The sequence below is a fragment of the Ahaetulla prasina genome, chromosome 14 (genome assembly GCF_028640845.1).
Source record: "Ahaetulla prasina isolate Xishuangbanna chromosome 14, ASM2864084v1, whole genome shotgun sequence".
In the NCBI taxonomy this organism is placed as follows: domain Eukaryota; kingdom Metazoa; phylum Chordata; class Lepidosauria; order Squamata; family Colubridae; genus Ahaetulla; species Ahaetulla prasina.
The window spans coordinates 1,742,633-1,759,148 of NC_080552.1; the positions used below are offsets into that span (position 1 = coordinate 1,742,633).

Sequence of the window (16,516 nt, forward strand, 5' to 3'; positions counted from 1 at the left end):
GTGGTGAGTTCCTGTAGGGCCTAGCAAGAAGGCTTCGTGGTGGACCCATCCTACAAAACTGGAAGGTGAAGTTTTGTCCCTCAGAGATGATGGTCCCACATTCTGTCTGCTTGGCTCCTGCACTACCTTGATGGCTCCAACTTGGCTGCCCTGTACAGAAGCCTTTCCGCTTTATTGAGAGATCATCAGATCTAGAAGGCATTCTGTACCTAGTGTCCGTGGGACGTGAGTTGTGTCCAGCTTATACAACACACAACTAGCACAGCTTTGGGAATCTGGAGCCCAGAATCTCTGGAAGTCAGGCTTCAACTACCCAATGGCTGCATAGACAAGTAAATAACTTTCTGGTCCAAATATTGGAGAGAGGGAGAAATCGCAGAAAATCACAGCCTGCTCCTCTTCTTTAGCAGCAGCAGTAGAAAGTAGCACTTTCTAGAAAAGGCCCCTTGGCGGCCTCCCAAATCCACCCACCCGCACAGCTTTCCTTGGGATTTTTGGAAACTGTGAACAGCTGGGGGGGGGGGAACCTTCAGACATGCAAGCCCAGCCCTTCTCCACCTCATTACTAAGTGCAGGAATCCCAGATGTCACCAAAACCATCTTCTCCTTTTCAGGTTTGAAATCAGGTTCTCTTTCATTAAACTAAATGAAAAATAGTAGGAACAAATGTAGGACAATTTCTCTGCCTGGCACTAATTAACAAAGCCAGAAACAAGATGTCCTTGAGATTGGGTGTAGTATCCCACCGTCTAAAAATCAAAGGAAATCCTACCAAAATGTCCTTTAAAATACCTTGTGGCAAAATAAGTTTACCCCACTGCAGGCAGTAAACCAAAGCCACTGGCTCCAGTTTTGCAGACTGCAGAAGCCCCTTTCTTTCTTTCTTCCTTTCTTTTCTGCTCCTTAAATCTTCACTTTTGTCTGTTCCGAATTATGTCCAACACCCAAAGTACAAAGTCAGCCCTTCCAGTCACAGCACCCCCCCCCCAAAAAACAACACTCTGCCAAGATGGGACAAAGATCGTATGTCCTTAAACAATTTATTTGGTGCTAGTAGCATTCTCAGCCTTTTAGACAGTTAGAAAGATATTTGCCAGACCAAATTAATCTAGTGGGACAAATTCTCTTCAATTAAGAAAAAAACCCGACAGAGGCTTGTCTGCAGCCTTGCTCTGAATTGAAGAATTCGTCTTTGACAAGGAACATTTTCAGTCATGGAAGATTGGGTCCCCCAAAGCATGTGGGAGTAGCTTTTCCACCAGCAGCCCTACTAAGGACCATCTTCATTGCAGGGACTATTTGGGGGCAGATGTGGGAGAAGAAGCAAGATGCCAGATTTCAAAAAGATGTGTTGCAGTTAGGAAGTATGGAATGAAGTGGCAAGTTTGAAAAGTGAAATGAGTGGTAATATGGCCAGGGAATACTTTCTTACATGAGCTAAATCACCAGGAAAATATTAATTGTATCTTAGGATGCAGAAGGAACTTGTTGAAGGCCTGTTAACCCTTTAAGGACTTTTGAATGACTAGAGGTAGGCTAATGTTGCCTCTTTTCTTTATTTCAAGGTTTCAAGGACCGTGGATAATTAGTTTGACCAATACTTGGAAAGATTCTAGAGTAGATCATAGAGAAGTTGACTGTAAGGACCCGGATAATTAGACGGCATCAGAGGTCAGCCTGGATTTGCTAAGATCAACTCTTTCCTTTTTGTGTTTTGATTGGCTAACTTCCAAAATAGGTTGTGGGAATGATATAAGCATAAATATCTTGATTTCAGTCTTTCATCTATTTTGATTGACAAGCTAGTTGAATATGAGCTGGATGGCATAGCAATTAAGTGGACTGGAGAATTGTACCTGGAATTTGCTCAGCCTGAATTAGGCTTGAGAGGAAGTAAGTCAGGTATAGTTTTCAACATTTTTTGTAATGACTTGGATGTGGAGAGATCAAATGTGCAGATGACACAATGTTGGATAATAGAAAACAAATTAAAATTAAATCTATATTGACATGTTATAAAAATATCCGTAAAGTGCTATGGAAACAAATACACCAGACTTCACTTTAAAGAAGAAATCAAATGTCAGAGTTGGAGATAAAGGGTGTTGCCTGTGGAGGAAAAAAAATGGAGAAAGGGGATCTTTCTCTGCAAGCATGTTCAGCGCTTGTCGGTCTTCTGCCTTTGCAAGAAAAGTGATGTTGATGTTTACAGTTCCCTACTGTAATGGACGACAGGAAGAAGCTGCTTGGTTCTTGCTTTCCTTTCTAGCAGGTTAAAAGTACCCAGGAGTGGCACACCTTTTCTGATTAACAAATTGTATTAAAAACAGAAGCTTTTGTTAGCTGCCCCTTTGTTTTCTTCTGACATTCTGGTTAAGGCACCCAACATGAGTCCTATCTAAAATAAGAAAGAACGGGAAATAGGGCTTAAAATAAATAACATTTTATGCAAGACAAATCAAAATGAAAAATAACTTGAATGCCTTGAAAAGGCATTCTTTGCTATAGCAGGGTTTTTTTCTTAGTTTGTACCCTTGTTGTTACTGTGCCTCAGTTCTTGCTTTCATGTTACTCTTTATTTTTCCATAACTATCTGGGGCTAATTTGAACTGGGCTGCAGACCATTTACAACAGGGGTGTCCAAACTTGGTCCCTTTAAGACTTGTGGACTTCAACTCCCAGAGTTCCTCAGCCAGCTTTGCTGGCTGAGGGACTCTGGGAGTTGAAGTCCACAAGTCTTAAAGGGACCAAGTTTGGACACCCCTGATTTACAACAACTACCTTTGTTGCAGTCTCAGGCTTCTGCACTTCAGTATTTGTCCAGAGTAGCCATAGTCTTTCTCCCAAGTAGAGACCTCTCCTTATTCCAGTTGCCACCCTGCTGAAGTTTTCACCCTAGGAAGACAAAGTCTCCCGTTTGTTCAACTTCCTCTCTGTCCATTTGCATCGAGTTGGCATTGCCTGTTGAGAGAAGCTGAGGCCTCTTTAAATACTGATCCACAGGCCGGCTTTGGCCCTCTTTTTTTCATCCTTAAGGAGACAGCTGACTTCTCCCTCACTTACAGCCATCCAAGTGGCATCTCAGCATCTCTGAGCCTGTTGAAGTTTTTCCCAGAGGTTTAATTCCAAATTCTGCTTCTTCTGATTCCGAATTTTTGCATGTGATTTAAGTAAACAAAGTGGCAGTAAACAATCTTGGCTTTTCCCCTGCGTTTAGTTGCTCCATATTCCATTTTATGAGTTGAGTTGCTTCCTGTAGTCCTGCAGCTCTTTCAGGAAGCAGGTGAGGTAGCCCTCTGCACCCAGAGTTTAAGGGCCTGCAAAAATGCTTTGTATAACCAATAAAGCAAAAACAGAATTTGTTTTGGAACTCCTTGACCTTTTCCACTATCAGACGTTAGCAAAATTAGATGCTCCTGTCTCTTCTTACTGCAAGCTCTCTATTCTTTTCTGGATTTTTGCCAGTCCCAATTTGAAACTTTGAAATAAATATATTCAGAAAAATGTAATCCTGAGTTAATAGAAAATAGGAATTACATGGAATGAGAACAAATTTGTATACTAAATGAGACCTTATCTGGGTGGCGGTGTAGTGACCCCAATATGCCATGCATACCTCTTTTCATAATTTCCATGCTTGTTGAGACAAGTATATAGTCTCTGTCTCTGGTCTCTCTCTGAGGAGGGAGGGAGAGAACCTTCATTCTGCCAAACCAATTTTGCAGCATGGCCTTGCTTTTAAAGGTGATGGCTCCAGGCCCAGCAGTTAGCTTGACAGAATGGCCTGAAGGATACCAGATCAGCTGGAGGGGACAGAGCTTCCTGGGACCTTGGGGGTGGGGAGTGGGATGGCAGGAAGAGGAGCCTCCTTATGCTTTTCCTTCTGGCAGAAAGTGTATGAATTGGTCGGAAACTATCCACGGAGAGAAGCAGTCTAGAACTAAGGAGAAATTTCCTAATGGTGAGAACAATCAACCAGTGGAATAGCTGGAAATTGTGGGTGATCCATCGTTGGAGGCTTTCAGAAAGAGACAGGACAAGGATTTGTCTGAAATGATATAGAGTCTCATACTTGAGCAGGGGGTTGTACTAGAAGACCTGCAAAGTCCCTTCCAACTCAACTATTCTATGTTCTATGAATGACCTTATCTCCAAGTTCCAGCTGGCCCAGAAAGATCGGCTCCCTCAGTGGTATCTTTTTAGCCAGTTGTCCTCTTTCAGCCTGCATTAACTCCTGATATCTTCATGGACAGATCTGTTTGCTTTTTAGTTTTACATTATTTATTTTTCAGGCTTAGTTTAGGAGAAAGAATTGCAAAACCTGGGGTGAGTGAAAAGGGAGTCAGCCTGGAATACCTCTGTAGCACAAGCAAACTAAGTCCAGCCACTGACCTTTATCTAACTCTAAGCAAGTGCTGACTTTAGTTAAGAAGATTTCTGTGCAGAGGCTTAGGCAATAAATCAGTTTAATTGAACCTTCATGTATGGATCTAATCTGTACGTCTGACCCTTAGATAATTAAGACTGATGGCTGAGAACTAGCCTCCTCTTTTCTGTCAGGCCAAGAGGTACACAGTGTGTTAGTTTTTGCAATGGATGTGGATTTTCTATTTTTCTTGCTTTTCTTGTAGGGGGAGCTTTAGATATTTTCTTTAATTTTTTAAACTACATTTTAATCCTATTGTGAACTATAGTCTGAATGAAAGTGGGAGAAAGCTACACTGAGTCACTTGCAGAGTGTTGCCTAGGACTGCACCAAAGGTGACTTCAAAGCAACACATAAAACTTCCAGATGGCTGTTTGCTCACTGCAGAGTGGGAGGGCCCCCCAAAGAGTGGAGACCCAGAGCGGGCAAAATTCTTGATTCAAAGACCCATTTCTGATCCTGGGTATTTGTCTAGCATCCTCTCTGCTCCTTGCAAAACATTTATGCTTCCTGGGTTCAATGCTCCATCCGTAGCAGTTCTGGAAGAGCTGTCTAGGATCAGATCCACTTCATGTGAAGGTCTATTTCAGGGGTGGGTTCCACTTACCTTTGCCACCGGTTTGCAATGGGTGCTCGCGCGCTTCTGCGCATGTGCAGATTGTTTGTGATGATGTCTGGGTGGGTGGATGGAACCTCCCACCACCGTTACTACCGGTTCGCAAGAACTGGACTGAACCGATAGCAACCCACTACTGGTGTACTTGAATCCGCACGGAGTGCTTTTGCTGAATTGTTGGTAGTCCCATGCTTGCTACTCTGAATCAGGAGCCCCCTTTCTTGATGATCGCTGTGGCTGCTCTATGGATAAAGAGGCCTCCTTCTTTTTTTTTTTTTTAAATATACTTTATTGAACTTTTTTACATTAAAAGCATAAAAAAAAGAAAAAGAAAAGCTTATATCATTTAACAGCTATTTGTGGTGTTTTTCATCTGACAATAATCCGTGCAATAATGACAAACATTAAATTCTACATATTTGTATTCTTATTTTATCTATTGATTATGCTTAGTAACTAAATATTCCTATCTCCTTTCCATCCATCCATACCACCGTTCCCATATACCATAAAATACTGATGTCTCTTTACCCTTCAGACTCAGAGTTAGTTTGTCCATTTCAGCGCAATTCATAATCTTTTGTATAATAAGTCTCTCTGAGGGCACACATGGCTGTTTCCAACATTGAGCAAAGGCCATCCTAGCAGCAGTTAATATATGTAGTATTAAATATTTTATACTCTTCAAGTATTTTTTTTAAAAAATCCCCAATAAAAAAAGTTCAGGTTCTAGATCCAATTGTTCATTCGTAATTTCTTGTAGCCACTTTTTAATTTTTAACCAATATTTACGTGATTCGGGGCAGGACCACCACATATGGTAATATGTTCCATCTTTATTTTTACATTTCCAGCATATGGGAGACATTTTGGGATACATTTTCGCTAGTCTCGAAGGGGGCAGGTGCCACCTGTAGAACATTTTATATGCATTTTCTTTGTATGCTGCTGATTTTGTTAATTTATAATTTCTGTTCCATATTTTCTCCCAATCTGATAAATTTATATTATGTCCAATATTTTGGCCCCATGCAATCATACATCCTTTCACTACTTCTTCTTCCAATTCTACTTCTAGCAAGTATTTATAAATTTGGGTAATATTTTTTTTGTCTGGCCCTAGTAAAATTTTATCTAATTGCTGTGGTTTAAGATATATTCCATATTCTTTTATATCTTGTTTGTATCGATTTTGTAACTGAAGATAGGCCCACCAGTCAACCCGTAGTCCTTGTTCTTGGAGGTCCTGTAGTGTTTTTAATTTTCCATGAATATCTAATAGATCTTTATATTTTAGCATTTTATTCAAATCTAAATTATTTGGGTGAATCATCGCTTCCATTGTGGATAGCCAAATTGGGATTTTTATATAGTGTTTCTTTTTAACTTTAATCCAATTGTTTATTAGGGAATCTCTAATCAAATGTCTGTGGAAATATTTTTGTTTCATATGGCCTGTTTCCCACAGGAAGGCATGCCATCCTCTCTGTAGGTCGTGGCCTTCTATAGCTAGTATTCTTTTATTCTTTAAATTAATCCAGTCTTTTAACCAAACTAGTGTTGCTGCACTATAATATAATTCCCAATTTGGTAATCCAAATCCTCCTCTGCTCTTCATATCTTGTAGATATTTCATTTTTATTCTAGGTTTTTTCCCCTGCCAAATAAATTTTCCAATTGTTTTATTAAGGTCATTAAAAAAGATCTTTTCTAATTTGACTGGAACAGTCTGAAACAAATATAGGAATTTTGGTAGTATGGACATCTTTACGGCTGCTATTCTTCCTAATAGTGACAGCTGCATCTTCTTCCACAATTCTAAATCTTTTTTTGTTTCTTGTAATAATTTGTTGTAGTTATTCTCCTTTATTGCTTTACAATGCGCTGTCAACCATATCCCTAAGTATTTGATTTTTCTTGTTGTTTGAAGTCCAAGTGATCTTTCCAGTTCTATTGTTTGTGGTTCTGTTAAATTTTTCGGTAGAAGTTTCGTTTTCTGTCTATTAATTTTCAGCCCTGCTACAGTTCCATATCTTTCTAATTCCTTAATTAGTGCTTGTCCTCTCTCTAGTGGTTCTTCAATGATAAAAGCCAAATCATCTGCAAACGCTTGCAGTTTATATTCTTCACTTCTAATTTTCAATCCTTTTATTTCTGGATTTTGTCTAATTCGTTCTAGTAATACCTCTAATGAAAGTATAAAGAGCAGAGGGGATAGGGGGCAGCCTTGTCAAACTCCTTTTTCTATATTTAAAGTTTGGGTATTTTCTCCATTGATTATAATTTTTGCTTTTTGTATCGAATAAATTGCTGTTATAATATTCTCAAATTTGGTGCCAAAGTTCATATTGTATACTTGTTGAATCATAAATTGCCAATTGAGATTGTCAAATGCTTTTTGGGCATCCAAGAAAACAAGGGCTACCTGTTTCTCTGGGTGAGCTTCATAGTATTCTAAACTATCCATTATTATTCTTAAATTGTTTCTAATTTGTCTGTCTGGAAGGAATCCATTTTGGTCTGAGTGTATATAATCATTCAAAATTTTCTTTAGTCTGTTGGCGATAATAGTAGCAAATATTTTATAATCTACATTTAACAGAGAGATTGGTCTATAATTTTGTATCAGCCTAGGATCCGTATCCTCCTTCGGAATTAGCGAAATTAGTGTTTCCCTCCATGTATCCGGCATTTTAGCTGATGTTAATACCTCATTAAATAAATCAACCAAAATATCAAAATATCAAATTATCAAAAAGATTATAATGGGGAGAATAAGAAAGCGGGAAAAAAAAGAGAACTGCCAAAAATATTTGTAGAAATGACTAAAGAACTAAATTTTAAGAGGCCTCCTTCTTATTGGCGGATAAATCTGCAGAATCAAACAAGTTGCGCAATGGTGTTTAATTGTGATGGCTGTAACCAGTGGTGGGTTTCATATTTTTTACTATCGGTTCTGTGGGTGTGGTTTTGTGGGCATGGCTTGGTGGGCGTGGCAGGGGAAGGATACTGCAAAATCCCCATTTCCTCCCCATCAGCTGGGACTCGGGAGGCAGAGAATAGATGGGGGTAGGGCCACTCAGAATTTTTACTACGGGTTCTCCAAACTACTCAAAATTTCCGCTACCGGTTCGCCAGAACTGGTCAGAACCTGCTGAAACCCACCTCTGGCTGTAATGACCCTTACAGGATAAACAAAATCTGGTATATTGTTTTTCATGTTATAAGGCAAATATATGTAGTCAGTGGTGGAATTCAGATTTTTTTGCTACCGGTTCTGTGCGCCTGGCTTGGTGGGCATGGCAGGGGAAGGATATTGCAAAATCCCCATTCCCTCCCCATTCTGGGGCCAGCCAGAGGTGGTATTTGTCGGTTCTCCAAACTGCTCAAAATTTCCGCTACTGGTTCTCCAGAACCTGTCAGAACCTGCTGAATTTCATCCCTTGATGTAGCTTTTCATAGTTCAGTTTTTCTATGCATTTCATTGTTCTATGGAAGTTTGGTCTATTCCTGCCTAAACCAGCCTAGTGAAACCAGCCTTACTCTGAAGGGTCAAAAATGCCTTCTCTCTTTCCCCATTTTGCTTAGGGGAAAGCCTCTGCCTTTGTCTCTTGGGGTTCTTCTTCCACGTAATGCGCAGAGATGAGTTGCTCTTGAGCTGATCAGGCCTAGCTAATTTTATCCTCTTGCCATTTAGTAAGTCCCTCAGATGTATTCTGTCAGGATAGGATGGGACAATTGATTTTATCCAGGACGTTTCCTCCCATTGAGTCTATTTATACTCTCCTCCTGGCCTTTGGGTGGGCAGGTTTTGCTTGCTGCTTCCTCAAGGCTCCTTATTGTTACCAAAGAAGAAAAAACAATGCCTTTTCTCTTTTTCCCCCCAATCCAGGATCTGAATGGGCAGGCCAAGGAGCCTTTGGGGCCCCGACTTTGCCACCTCAAGAAAGGGCCCAATGGCTATGGGTTCAACCTGCACAGCGAGAAGTCCAGGCCTGGCCAGTTCATCCGCTCGGTGGATCCAGATTCCCCGGCATTCAAGGCGGGTCTCCGGCCACAAGACAGACTTGTGGAGGTAATGAGGGGATCTGGGAAGCAGGAGAAGAATCCTGCCTCTTGGAGGGGAATCCACCCGACGTTATTGCCGGTCCGAGGTGGCAAGACGTGTTTGAGGTGTTTTTTCTCACTCTGTTTATACAAGATCATCCTCAGCAAGTGGATAGGCAAAAGGAAGCCAAAGCCAGAGTTGGCATCAAGGGAAAGCTTTGGCTTTACAGGTTTATTTATTTTATTCATTTGCCAAATTTCTACACTGCCCATCTCATCTAAGTGGGCGGTTTACAATAAAAACATACAGTGGTATAAAAAGCGTAATTAAAACAGCATGAAGAACAAGGTTAAAATGAGGATGTTAAAAAGTTAAAAAAGAGGCAGAGGGAATGCCCTCAAGTCTCCATTCCTGAGGGATCCCCGTCTCTGAGAGAGAAGCAGGAGCTGACGCAGAAGGGGAGACTCTGGGCTGGGGCTGCCTTCCCTGGGGGCAGTGGTGGGTTGCTATCGGTTCGCCCTGGATTGGGCGAGGCAGTGGCAGGAGGCTCCGCCTACCTGCCTGGACGTCTCTGCGCATGCGCAGAAGCATTGTGTGCGTGCACGAACACCATGAGCGAACTGATAGTGGCTGAAATTGAAAGCCACTACTGCCTGGGGGGTCTTGGGCGCTCTTTGAGCTGTCTGGTTCGCTTGTAGATGGTTTGTTACACAACCAGGTACAGATAATCCTCAGCATAAAACTGCAGTGGAGCTTGCCCAATCAGTGGCAATAAACCTATCAGTGGTGGGTTTCTACCGGTTCACCCCGGTTCAGGCGAAATGGTACGGGGGGCGGCGGGAGGCTTCGCCCACCCGCCTGGACGTCATCACCGATGTTCTGTGCACGTGCAGAAGGTTCTGCACATGCGCAGAAGCGCCACACTTGAGGGAAGCAAGTGCGCGCATGTGCACGCTCATAGTTCCAAACCAAGCAAAGATAAGTGGAACCCACTACTGGGCCGTATATCATGACAGTTGTAAAAGGAGCCGTTCACACGACTGAGGACCTTTTCTGCAGCAGTCAGTAAGCAAACATGGTGGCGTAAAATGAACACCATGGCTGCTAAGCAAACTCATTCTTTGCTGTGGCACAGTTTTGCCAAAAACCAGAAATTACAGGTAGTCCTCTACTTATGATCACAATTGAGCCCCAAATTTCCACTGCTAAGCAAGAAAGCTGTTAAATGATTTATGCCTCATTTTATGACCTTCATTACCACAGTTATTAAACCAATCACTGCAGTTGTTAAGCGAACCATGCGTTTGTTAAGTGAATCTGGCTTCCCCCGTTGACTTTGTTTGTCAAAAGCCAGTTGGGAAGTTAGAAACGGGGATCGCGCAACCTGTGAGGCTGCAACCATCATAAATGCCCGCCTTTGCCAACCACCCGGACCTCGATCACATGACCGTGGGGATGCTACAGTGACTGTAAGTGTGAAAAATGGTCATAAGTCACTTTTTTCAGTATCATAGTCACTTTGAACAGTTATTAAAGGAATGGTTGTATGTCAAGGACTACCTTATTCAGCTAAACCATAGTAAACCATGGTCACCTGATTGTCTGTGGGCTGCAAATGTGGCTGCATTGCTGAGTGCTTAAAGTGCAGTCATGTGACTTGGGGGGAGGGGGAAGCGACTGTCAGAACTTTGGAACCAGGTCAGGTAAGAAAACATCTGAAAGCGAACCACAAACTCAGAGAGCACCAAGAACCCCCCAATTCAGTCCTGAGCTTCAGAGACCCTCTTTCCTTCTCTGGGGCAATTCTTGTGGGGCATCCCAGAAAAGGCTGTTTCAGACTGTTTCCTGGTCTCCAAGCGGGTGCATGGACTTCTGAGAGGGAAGAGAAAGAGAAGTCCTCCTTTCCTTCTGCTCAATACCTCTAATAATTAATTTAGCATGGCTGGCGCATTTCCCAGGCACATAAATGGACTTGGTGACCTGTGGAGGCACCACCCGATCCAGGCGCCTCCTGCTCTTCGGGACTGGCATCAATGTTTGATGGGCTGCTCCTCCACTTGGGAGCATTTGGCTGGTGCAGGGGAGGGAGGGAGGGGCGTCTTTCTCCTATTTGCTCTTTTGGCCCCTTCAAGCTCCTGTCAGCTTCCCGCAGCCCCCGCTAGGCCACCTGTTTAAATACTGCAAGCACAAGGTTGCCAAGAGGGGAGAATGGTTGGCAGCGTCTCCAGGGCTACATCTGGAGAGCTCTGTAGGCACCTGCAGGGGTCCTGCCCCCCCCTTCCCCACTGATTACTTAAAGGGGAAGGAGGGAGCCAAAGCAGCCATTGAGAGTGGGCTGGAAATGGAGGCTGACTGGGAGAGGGTTGGCCAGAAGAATGAAGTCTTGCTGGAATCAGCACAATAAGTAGTGAATCTTGTGGATATTTGCAACTCCAGGACCTGTGTTCCCATCAACTCCCAAAGAAGAGGTGTTGGGCATTTAACAGGTGCAGCCTTGTCTGGGAATGGAGACAGCAAGAACCTCTCGGCTTCATCTGACAGATCTTCCCTCCTCTGTTCCCCTCCTCACAGCATATTGGTTATTATATGTTGTTCTGCATTTGCTGTTTTTGATAATGTGCATCGTGGGCTAATACAAATGTCAGCCCTGTGAGGTAGACCAGATCCGGAAACACACCATATGGAATATGATTGAGTGTGATTGATTGAGTGTGGCTAGAATACCAGAGCCTTGCCGGCTTGATTCTGCTTCTCCTCCCGTCCCTCTTCCATCACGGGGGTGGGTGGGTGGTGCGTGGTGGAGGTGTCAGCTAGAGTCCCTTCCTAATGCTCTCTGCCTTCCCAGGGCTTAAGCAATGCCTCCAGTCACTGGCTCCTGAATATGGCTCTCTCTGGCACAGATGTGCCTCTGAACAACCCAAAACTGGGCTCTTATTTGCAATCAATCAATCAATCAATCAATCAATCAATCAGAGCCTGGCTCATTATTTGCTTCAGACTGGAAGAAAAGAATAGTCAGGTAAACAGCAGTTCTGACCGAAGGTTGCATTCAGGTCAGGTTAGGAGAACCTTCTCAACCTCACAGCCTCCAGATCTCCAGAATATATGTGTTGAAATGCTTGTTGACTAATTTCCCATTGAGTTTAGCCCTCAAAGGCCTCCCTGCATGCAGGAAAGGAAAGAGCAGCACACCACTTGATTAACTGATGGCTTGCTTTCCACTTTGAGGGGTCATTTAGCCTCTAGGCATGAACAAAGATGCTTCATTATTGCACCTGTCAAATGGGCAGTCACCTGGAGCGAATATTGCCTTCAGTCCTCTGAACATAACAGAGCTGGTCTGATCCTTTGTCCTGCATGAAATAATATGCATATACTGTATGTGTGTGACATAGATACACAGAGACACTATATATTTTTGCCACTGAAAACTAAAGCTGGTAGGTGGTTTTCTTTTTGGTTCTGGCATCCCACTTCTTGCTGTGGTTGATGATGCAGCAAGAAGATCATTGGAACATAAATAATGTTCCATGCTACGTAGTTCATATTGCATGACAGGGTTGCATGGGCTGGCTGGTTTTTGATTAGCAAGTTGTGTGAACAAGGTAACTGTGGCTTGTATACTGAGATGGGCAATTGGTTCTTAGGACCACAGATGGCTTACCACTATTCCTCCAGTGGCCCCATAATCTCCTCCCTGAGTCTGTGTGTGTGTGTGTCATGGCACAGTATGTAATCACAGTTTGGTAAGCTACAGAGAATAATCCCTTAGTGTTTCATAAGTGCATGCTCTGAGAACCTGATGTCTTGAGAAGAGAACGTCCCATCAGGGTGGCTGATGGAAGCTCTCGCTACTCTAAGCGTTACCTTCTCTGGTGGTGGCTGCCGTTTTGGTTCTGCATGGATTGCCCTAATGTGCATTTCTTACCAGCTTCTTCCTTTTTGGTTTGGCTGTTCTGCAGGTCAATGGGATCAATGTGGAAGGCATGAGGCATTCAGAAGTTGTGGCTCACATCAAGTCTAAGGAAAACGAAACAAGGTTGCTGGTAGTGGACCCTGCCACAGATGAACATTTCAAGAAACGTGGTGTCGCTCCTGCTGAAGAACACATTCGAGGTGAGGGATTCCCCCAGGAGCCTGCTCATGAGAAAGGCACCTCGGCTCTCTTGTAGCTTAACCTCAACCGCCAAATCTATTTCTAAGGACTCGGCCCCAAAGAAGTGAGAAATGAAATTGCAGGGTATAACCTAATGCTTTGAAAACTTGGCAATTTAAAGATTTCTGGGAGTTGAACTCCACACAACTGAAAACTGCCATGTTTGAAAAGCACTTTACTCTATACTCGAAAAGGCCATGTCATTTCCAGAACTGAAGCTGATATATGTGCCCAAAGGGGGAAACTGTTTCTTATAGGTAAATTAAACCCACTCCTTCCCACTTTGGAGCAGAAAAGCTGTTGTAAATTGGTTGAAGAAAATCAAGAATGTCACAATTAGATGCTGGCAGAAGGGCAGACATGGAGCGCCAGATACCTTCCATGGACAGAACTGGAACCAAATTTTCCGCAAGTCCTCTTGGCAGTCGCAAGTGAAGTAAACAGATTTTGAAAGCATCCGTAGCTAATTCTCTTAGACTAGAATAGGCAACCTACCCATCTGCCTGGGGAGGGAGGGGGTAAGGTATCAAACAGACATTAAAAATGGAATTATGGAACTCTGTAGGATTGCAGCTGCCATTGTGACGTGTTTGACCTCCCTCTTGGGCAAATGCCCCTGGTGCCCAACTATAAGGACAAAACGTCCATCTTTCCATTTTGAGAGCGGGCACGGCAGCAGTGGGCCTCCCAGGGGCCCCCTCCCTTTCCCACACTTAAAAGCATCCCAGGCTAGGTGACCCTGCCCCCTCCTGGGGCTGCAGTGGGTGTCCGGTTGTCCTTCAGCAGGTTGGACTTGCAAAACCCGGATCTCAAAGAGAGCAAGGACTGGATCCCAGCTGCTACAGAGACTCCCTGCTCTTCTTGCCTGGGGGTGGTGGTGGTGGTGGGGAGGGTGGGAGATCATGCCTTCCACCCACCCAACCTACATGATTCCACCACCAGCCCTCCCTTCCCCCGCATAGCCAGGCTGAATGGAGAGCTCTGTGTTTTTAGCACAGCTGTTTCCTATTGAAGCTGCCTGTCCTCTTTTCTGGCTCTCAGTGGAAAGAAAGACTCCAAAAGAACAACTTGGAATAATTCGGAGGTTTTTGCAGTGGGGGGAGGGGAGGGGGGGAGGGAAGCGGCTGGTGTCAGATGTTGAGCTCAGGAACAACTAAGAGATGGACTGGAGATGCTTTCTTCTTGGCTCGGCGTAGAAGGAGCCCTCTGTTCTCTTTGCAAGCAGCAGCATGAGCAGCAGCAGGCGCAGGCAGTGCCAGAACCAACTACTAATGCCCAGACCTGCTTTCCAAATACTGCAGGCCAGGCTCAAATATGGCCCTTCTTTCTTCTGGGCAAGGGGCTGTGGAGGGGCTGGCTGGGCCCTCGGGGGAGTTATCAGCACAGGGAGAGAGGCGAGAGAATCTTCCTGCAACATTAAGGTGTGAGCTCGTGATTCTGCAGGCTGCTTCTGGTTCAACTGGCCTGATGCCACCTTGGCGCTCAATGTGCCCTTGGAGCAGGCAGCATGCCCTGTTTCCGCCTGTGTGGTATAGCAGAGAGTGTTGGGTTTGGGCTGGGTTCAGATCACTGACCCCTCATGGGAGCGGAAGAGTGAGAAGGTGAGATTTTGGAGGACACCATGGGATGGATCTGAGCTCCCTGCAATTTGGGGAGTTGTTGGATTCCAGAACCTGGAGCTTTGCCCATGCTGAGTTGGCAGATGGGGGTTGATGTTCTTGGAAGAGCTACAAGTTCGCAGTAGAGACAGGCCCACGAACTCACCTGGCATAGCTGACAAGCCCAGCTACATTAGGGCCATCGCTACACTGAACCTGTCTATGTTGGGATCAGAATTGGAGAAAGAGAACCTTTCTGCATTTCATGCTAGCAAAAGTAAAATCTCCCCCAAGCTGATTTCAAGAGCGGTGACTGTATGGACATAGTCACGTTCTTCCTTGGAGACCAGGCAGAGGGATTCCCCCAGGCCTCTTTCTGGGCTGGTTAGTGGTTATTTCCCAGCCTAGGTGACCAGTGGTTTCCTGGTGGGTCTCTATCCCTGTTCTCACTTAACCATGGGCTGTCCTGTGCTGTGACCCAAGGTGGAGCTCTTGCACAACCTGCCACTGAGAGGCTGGGTCCTCTCCCCAGAAGCTGCAGAATTAATGGCTCTCCGAGCCAGAGGGGCCCAATTCTCTGCGTGGGGTTAGGGATTTCCTGGGAATGGTTCCTCATTGGAGTTCTTTCTGCATTTTCTGCAGGGGGAATTCCTCCACCTATGACGAATGGGTCAGCGCAAACACAGGTAAGCGGGATTGAGTGTTGGCCGTTCTTCTTGGGAGGAGCATTTTGGAAACCATTCTGTCCTAGTCATCTTCTCCAGCCAGCAAGTTTGGGCATTTGCAGGACCCAGGGATTTTGGCCCTGAGGCCAGAGGGCCATAAGCGATCCTTTGAAACGGATCCAGGATTGCTTTCCACCTCTAGACGTTTGATAGGAACCCTCTGGCCATTGCGGATAGTTGGCATTTAGCTGAGATCGGAGCATCGTTGCCTTTGGGGGCTGTGAGGGACCCCAGGTTCTTCCAGTTCAATCTCATAACGTTTAGCCATAATAATGCACAACTGCTCTGCCTTTCACAATCAGTGTACCTAAGCCTAGCCTTTAGAGTTTGCCTGATGTCCTAGTGCAATGTGACAAGCCAGCCCGCTGTGGTTTGTTCAACAAACCATGGCTTGTATGCAGTCCAAACCAAGTCTCTGAAAGAAGGCCATGACCTGTTTTTCCTTTCTCTTCATCTGCCCAAAGAGTCTCAGTTTTTTTTTTCTTTAATCGAGCAGGGTGTCTACCTTCGCAAACCCTCCCGCTGCTTTCTCCAACCAATAAAGGGGGGGGTCTTTCCCAGCCACCCTCCATGTCTTGTGATAAATGTGCCCCCTTTTTCCATCCCTCACAGCTGAATGGCGGATCCATGTCTTCGTCTCACAGCGATTGCCAAAGTCCTGACGAGGCTGAGGTAAATAAGCCGCCTTTTTCCTCATCCAGGCCAAGGACTGACTTGCAAACCACCAAGATTTCACCCTTCTCATAGAATCCTAGGGCTGGAAGGGTCCCTGGAGGTCCCTGGAGGTAAGGGCCGGAATAGCTCAGGCTGTAAGGAGCCTGTTATTAGAACACAAAGCCTGCAATTACTGCAGGTTCAAGCCCGGCCCAAGGTTGACTCAGCCTTCCATCCTTTATAAGGTAGGTAAAATGAGGACCCAGATTGTTGGGGGGGCAATAAGTTGACTT

General features: G+C 44.6%; 1 protein-coding gene across 3 annotated transcripts in view; it reads left to right on the forward strand.

The window, feature by feature from the left end:
- The window catches only part of NHERF2 (NHERF family PDZ scaffold protein 2), a 113,173-nt gene that overhangs the window by 83,180 nt on the left and 13,477 nt on the right, over positions 1-16,516 (forward strand). Inside the window, exons 3-6 of one of the 3 annotated variants that reach the window (XM_058157415.1) lie at positions 8,935-9,117; positions 13,053-13,206; positions 15,487-15,530; positions 16,182-16,241. In XM_058157415.1, the coding sequence (XP_058013398.1) occupies positions 8,935-9,117; positions 13,053-13,206; positions 15,487-15,530; positions 16,182-16,241 (441 nt within the window). Of the gene's footprint in view, positions 1-8,934; positions 9,118-13,052; positions 13,207-15,486; positions 15,531-16,181; positions 16,355-16,516 lie in introns of all 3 variants that reach the window. The other 2 variants (XM_058157417.1, XM_058157416.1) reach the window with 2 other exon arrangements.